Below are 7,184 nucleotides of genomic sequence, written 5' to 3'. Positions count from 1 at the left end.
GAAATATTACTTACTGCAGCTCTTTCCGGGCTTCTTGGCCCAATTACTTAACGCTTCAGATAAGATTTCTTGGCTGCTTTTGTTTGGTTTAAGATAAGATTCTCAATTCGAGGTCGGATTTAGTATTTCTTTTTCTATTTTTCAGGTAAAATATGTAGTAAAATTTAAGGGGAGGTTGGATATTTTACCATGCAACTCAGAAACAGATTTATGAAGCACGTCTGTGATCAAGATTTTTGATGGATAAATTTGTTTGATATGGTGAGTTATCCTAATAAAAAACTATCAGGCTTAAAATTGATTAAAAGATAAAAGACTGCAACTCCCCTTCTGAGTTCAACCTCTCAGATTCATTATCAACAAGCAGCGTTCATCAAGTTTATTTAGCGTTTATCAACTTTGCTCTCTTTCTGCAAGCGAGTGAGAGGTTTTGAATCCAAAATCTTTTACTTACAATCTCTTTCATTCCAACCATTCTCTCCAGGCATTCATCAACTTAATTATTAGTAGAGTATCACTTTGAGATTTTCTCGTGGATCCCTCAAGAATTTGTGATCCTTCCAGAGGCTAATTACATGAGTTAACAATTATTAACCAACACAGTTTTAAAAAAAAAAAAATGTACCTGTTTCTCACAATAAAGGAAAAGGAACCAAGATGTTCTTATTCTTAAGTATTCACTTTTCAGCCCAAGGAAAAATGTACTCCTCGTACCGTCAGTACTCACGGCTAAATTTGACGAAGATTCTTAAACGTAACGCTCTATTCTCTGTTGATGGCCTTGTTCGTGACAATATATTATTGAGGGGTCAAAAGAGTGCAATGACAATAGTTTAGTGGTCAGGAGGGCACATTCCTCCCCGCAAAAACACAAACTTGAAGCAGAAAATGCTGAGAGAGAGTGGAGTAATCATGAATCCAGAGAGAGGAGAAGGGGTCGTCGGCAACGAATCACCAGGTTCAATTGCCTGGTGTCCTGTTTCGTGGTGCGTCCTTTAGGAGGGAGGGAATAGTCAGTAGTGTAGCCCTCCCTCGATAATGGAATTAGCTGCTACGCACTCACGTACTATTCTGGAAAACTGACTTCACAAGCTTAATAGCTGTCCTCTTCATGAATATGAATCAGAATCAGAATCAGAATCAGAATCAGTCAGTCAAGACTTTTAAGCATCGAACGCCCTTGAACATCACATGCAACAGTACATTCTGGCAGCTGCAGCTGCTGGTCTCTGTTGAAGATGACAAAAAAGTCCTCATCTGCTCGATCAATTTCTAATACCCACAATCTACCCTTTTTTTTTGTATCCTTGTCAAAAGTACCCACAATCTACTTGCCTACTTCTACGACTGCTACTTATTCGTAGGAGTATTTCTTTCTGCCACTGGCTTCTCCGCATTATCCAGTGCATTTAGTACACAATAATTTCTTTTCGTCTCAGTTTTGTTCTTTGTTTTTCCCATGGTGTTAGTAGTATCATTCTGTTTCTCTTCCCCATGACACAGTCGAACCCATGAGACCGATTTTAATTTTGGATTAAAAATTCAGGCACCATTCAAAGTTACCGGAGTGCGTTCATTTTCCTGACATTTTACATTTAACCAATCTTTGCCATTGGAAGGCGGCCAGCAACTGAAAGAAGGCATCAACACAGGCAGGGAGGAAGTTTTGGAGCTCGAAGAAACTTGCAGCAGATCTAGACTTCTAAGAAAAGAGTAAAATAACTAAAGACTCTAATTTAAAAGCAGTCTCATTTTCAGAGTTTCCTACAAGCACATGAACTGCAAAAAGAATTCCCATTAAGGCTGGGAAGAGAACACTGACCCAAATAAACCAGAAAGAGAACACTGACCCCAAATACCTATTAACTTTAAAGGACCTAAACAACATCGCTAAAGCTGAGCCCTAGCCCTAAAACTCCCCATTATCTCTTTTATCAGTTTTTTAGTACCTTCTCATATCATTCCTTCTCCCTAATAGCTAAATATGGTCACCTATGCTCCTATCCCTCCCCCATTACATCTCTGTACAAAGAACCAACGAACGAAGAAATGGAAATACAGTAAGAGAACAGCAAGAGGACTAAATGAAAAAAGGCAGAGAAGAAAAATGACTTCCAAGGAAGCCATTCTCTGCTCCTAATCTCAAATGTATTCTAGCGAGGGTTTACTCTCTGGAACTAGCTCTCTTCCGGCAGCTGAGGCTTTTGCTGCAGTCCCCGCTGTAGTGTTTTCCTCAACAACCTTGCCCCTCATCTCAAGAACCTTCTTGTGAGAATTTGAATGCAGGGACGGCACAAATGTGGGACTTGCTGCAGGGCGATATTCTGGAAAGAGACGGCCGGATTTGTAGCGAACACCACATGCATTACAGAGCGTTTTTGGCCCCATAGGCCCAGCCCTCCACTGAGGAGTCTTTGTTATCTCACAGTGCATGCATTTCCTCACAGCTTGTGATGCTGAATTCTGATTTATCTCCATCGGGCCCAGAGGAACAGTCAATTTGATTTTCTTTTTCTTCTTATGCTCTCCTCCAGCAGGCTTGGGGAACTTCCTCACAAATTCAGACTCCGCAAAATTCTCCGATTCTGAAGAAACTCCAGGAGCAAGAAACAAATGAGGAGCCTCGCTGAAGGAGGCCGGCGGAGAGATAAGTTGAATAGCCGGGCGGGGGTTAAAGGTTGCCGGGCGCGGACGTTTGCTACGGGCACGTTGTGGTCCACGGTGGTTGGGGCTAAGCGGTATAGTTTTCCCCCCTGAGCAGGAGGAGCTGCTGCTGCTGCTGCTACTTTCAAGCACAGAAACAGGGCTGGAGGTTTGAAATTGGTTGCAGGGATTGTCTTTGTTGACAGATGAATTATCTTTGCTAAGAGTCATCCCTCCACCAGAGAAGGAATCCTCCACAAAGGTTGAAAGCCATTCAAGTTGAACAATGTCCTCGTACTGCAAGAAAATCAAGGTAAAGATATCAGCAGAGAGTCTTGGATAAAGATGAGTTGATGAAAATATTAGTCTCATGAACCATCAGCTCGAGAAAATGGAAGAAACTTTCAAGAAACTTTAATTTGACAAACGGGCACAAATGGGAAACATGAAATTTCAACACATGATTCCCATTACATCTCTGCATTGACCAGAGCCCAATCGAGATCAAAATATTCGAATTTTAAAAAACAACTTCGAACAATTAAGATATTGCTTTCCAAACACTCTATTACTACCATTTAACAGGCCGGACCTTTCAATCCTACAACCTTCTCAGCGCCTGTGCATAGAACAAGATTCGTAACCGTTAAGATTAACAGAAACGAATAACTCAGAGTAACTCATGTCTCTGACGAATAACAAGAATCAAAGTTGATGGGCAGAAATTAACATCTTATCTCATCCATGACAAATGACTACACAACAACGCAATTGTTGCACTCCATCCACAACAAAACAAAAACCCACAAAGAAGTGACAGAATTATTTTAATCAATAACCGTCAAAGCATAAGGTCACATGCATCAGACAACTTTCAAATACTGATGTTCAATGCAATGTTCAAATATTACCACAATTGATCAAACAATTGAGGCAGATTCACCATCTAAAACTTTCTAAAACCATGCTGCCATTTATCGAATGTGGAAAGGTAATGCTAATGATTACCGGAACAGAGAGCTCTGCAGAAAGGTCAGAAGCCGAATTGCTGGTATTGCCGGTGAAAAGGGTGTCGGTGTCCGGCAGGGCTTCATCCCAAAGGCTAGGAAAATTCTTGCAGTCACCAGAGCCAACAAGGCCGTTACCACACTCATTCTCAGGAGGGAATTCAATCAAGTCATCAATGTGATCAAAGAAGCTTCCGCAGTCTATCTCATCCACAAAATTTGGCCCCATTCTTCTAAATCCTGGACTCCTTCAGAATTCTACCTGAAAAGGTTTGGAAAACAGAATATAAATGGATAGGTAACACAAAATTAACATGTTAAAATTCCAGAAGGCAATTAATTAATGAGGATAAAAAAAAATGAAATGTTTCGTTTTTGCTATCTTGGATTGGAGGGGCCACCTTAAAACATGGCAGTAAAAGAGGTTCGATTTTCGAATCAAATTTGGATTTTTGCATAATTATTACAAGAAATAAGATGCTGACAGAGAGATTCCCATAATCTTTACTGCGAACCCAGGAGCATGGCATGTGAGAAAGCACCGACAAAAGGCATTCAACTCTCTCTCTCGCAAAATTCGCATTTTTAAAAAAACAAAAAAAAAAAAGAGAACATTCATGCACCGACATGCAAACTTTTGAAGCTAACATTGAGGTTTTCAGCATGCAAGCAGAAAACAAAATGCAGACCGCTTCCCAGGGTGCAAAATTGTCTAATTTTACATGCAAAATGGAACAAAACGTCAGGTGCAGAAAATTAGAAAGGAAAAAAAAATGCAGAGAGTGAAATAAATCATCCAGTGTTTGAAAAACTGAAGGGTTAAAATGAAAAAGATTGAAACTTTGGTAATTTTGGTCCTTGAAACTAAAAAGAAAAGAATTAACTATAAAGACTCAAACTTTACATGTTCATACTCTTCCCCTTCGTCTGCATCTCCCAAATTCTCAAAAACCGCCCAGGAAAATCGATTTTCAGAGGGTAAATGTTCATAAAAGGAAACATTTTTTAGCCCTTTATGTGCCATAAGTAGAAAAAGAATTGCAGAAAATGCAGAATCAAACCTGAATGGAATGCCCAAAAAATTCTCCCGCCTAAATGACTTCCCTACTCCTTAGTAACAACAGCAGGAAACTGGAGAAGTCTAATAAAATTCGCCTCTGGCACAAGTTTCAAAAAAAATCCCAGTTGAAGGAATTCAGAAGAAGAAGAAGAAGAAGAAAACCGGAAAAGAGGAAGAGACAAACAAAAAAACAGCCAAAACTCTTTAAACTATTCCTCCATTACACTCACTTTCTGTTGTACCACTAATATTACTAGCTATTGTTGCTACAAATATACGAAGCTGGAAAAGAGAGAGAAAAAGAAAGAAAGAAAGAGAGCCAGAGAGAAAGAGTGAAGTGAATTGAAGAGGAAATAGCAGAATGGAACTCAAGGCTAAAAAGGCGGGGTGGGGGTGGGAGAGAGTAATGGGGTATTACACTATTATGGTAGGTGAAGCTCTCGCTTCATTGCTAGCTGTCCTTTAACACACATCCTTCACTGTCGTGATGTTTAAGTCTTCTTCAATTCAATCACACACACACTATTCTCATACTCATCGGCATAACCATTCCTTTTCTTCTCCCCCCCTTTTTTTTTTCCCCATTTCTTTTGATTGATTTTTTTTTTTTTTTTGGATTTGTGTCTTTCTCTCTCCTCTGATTGCACACGGGTCCCACACTCTCCTCACCACCGCGCCTTCTTCATTTAATTTTCAACCTTGCTTCACATCTATACACACACGCGTACTCATCATATACGTATCTATGTGGGCATGTATTATACTAGTCTCAGTACTTATCTGTACCTGTGCCGGGAGTGGCGTGGGAAATTTTTGTAAATGTTGTCGATTGATTGAAAAAAATGATCAAAAGAAGAAATTTGTGTAATTACCCTATTGTTGTCGAGTAATATGTGAGTGAGCACATTAATTTGCAGTGTGGATATTTTTCTTTAGGCTTTTTCATTGTTAGACGCTTATAGTTTGTTTGGATTGTAAGTTATTTGGGATTATTTGGAATATTTTTACTGTAGCACTTTTTGTGATGTGATGTATGTGAGATAAAAGGTAATTGAAAAGGTAAAAAGGTGTATTGAAAATTGTAATGATGATGTAAGCAAATAAAACTGGATAAATAATACTCAATCCAAACAAACATTATTATTGTAAAATAAGTAAGTACACGATAAAACAAATTTATCAGAGACATTTGTGAAATCATCATGAATCTCTCATTCATTTACGAAAAAGGTATTGCATTATTTGTACCAAAAAAAAAAAAAAACGTGATCAATCATAGTGTATCACGTATTGTTTATCAAAAAAAGTAATTAGTAGGTGGAAAAAATCGTGTTCGAGATAACTTCTTCCTCTGCTCAAAATATTATTGTTCTTTCATCACCGAGCATTAATCGTTAAAAACAAATTTGCAGGGATAAAAAGATCTCCTAAGTCTATTTATTTTAGTACAATTAAAGAAACCTATAAAAATGCACTACATTATCGTCTCATCTCATCTAAATAAAAATCATTTAGTATATAGACTTCATTAGCTTTAACAGAAGATTGGAAATTGGGGAGTCAAAGGGTGTAACATCGTGCCTTAAGAGTTGTACGTGCCTTTGCCAAACTCAACTTTAGAGCCGGGAGGTTGGGCGCAAATTCTACTTTGGGTATGATGTGCCATCGTGGGCTGTAATTCCAATTGAAAACTTAACCGAAAAAGAAAAAAGAACAAAACTTAACCGCGTTGTTCTCAGTTCTAGAAGGGAAAAAATAATGACTTTTCTCATGTTCCTTCTAAATTCTAATGTAACCGCCGTTTAGTCTGACGCAAGTAATCTAGCTGGACTGGACGAGGGAAGTGATTTCTGCATATCATAAGAAGCGTGGACGCACGATCCAATGAAACTCATCCACTTAGGTTGATTTATCGTCACCTCAGCCAATCACACTGATGCCTTCAAATGCAATGCATTAACACATCTACATAGCGCGTAAAGCACATATTGTAGTGCCACCGTGTGTTTACAAAGTGAAAATAAACGTTACCGCCGGTAGTAAATCTTGACGGTAAATTTTGTAGTGGCTACAACTTGTACGTTACAATGGAAAGCAAGTAATATCATTGACGGCAAGCACGAGGATCTCATGAATGAAAACCGTTCAAAAAAAATGATGAAATATCTCATTGAGAATATCTTAGGATTTTGATTTTTAAGATGTACTGTATTTGTTAAATTGCAGATATGTAACTTTCAGTTGCATGCATGTTTAACCTACTACCGATCGTGTGGCGGTGATGTAAATCAAATGGTACTTAACGGGTTTTCAAAAATCAGTTAAAAAAATTTACTTTTTATCCCAAAAAAAAAAAATTCTACTTACACTTAACCCAAGTATAAACTTATTGTAAAGATTTAATATACAGATTGAAGAAAAGAACAGGGTAGTGTTTAGCATATCAAAACTAGAATAAACAAGGTAAAGAAAAG

General features: G+C 38.3%; 1 protein-coding gene across 1 annotated transcript; it reads right to left on the bottom strand.

Annotated features, from left to right (window-relative positions):
• Positions 1-1,711: 1,711 nt before the first annotated feature.
• LOC140003997 (GATA transcription factor 8-like) lies at positions 1,712-5,209 on the bottom strand. The gene is made up of 3 exons (XM_072074220.1): positions 4,712-5,209; positions 3,652-3,912; positions 1,712-2,940 (listed from the first exon to the last, which is right to left on the bottom strand). Exons 2-3 carry the CDS (start codon positions 3,877-3,879, stop codon positions 2,143-2,145), a joined length of 1,026 nt encoding a protein of 341 aa, XP_071930321.1. The 5' UTR covers positions 3,880-3,912; positions 4,712-5,209; the 3' UTR covers positions 1,712-2,142.
• Positions 5,210-7,184: the final 1,975 nt, after the last annotated feature.

Source organism: Coffea arabica, chromosome 2c (assembly GCF_036785885.1).
Source record: "Coffea arabica cultivar ET-39 chromosome 2c, Coffea Arabica ET-39 HiFi, whole genome shotgun sequence".
Taxonomy (NCBI): Eukaryota; Viridiplantae; Streptophyta; class Magnoliopsida; order Gentianales; family Rubiaceae; genus Coffea; species Coffea arabica.
This window is presented reverse-complemented; position numbering and strand designations above follow the sequence as displayed.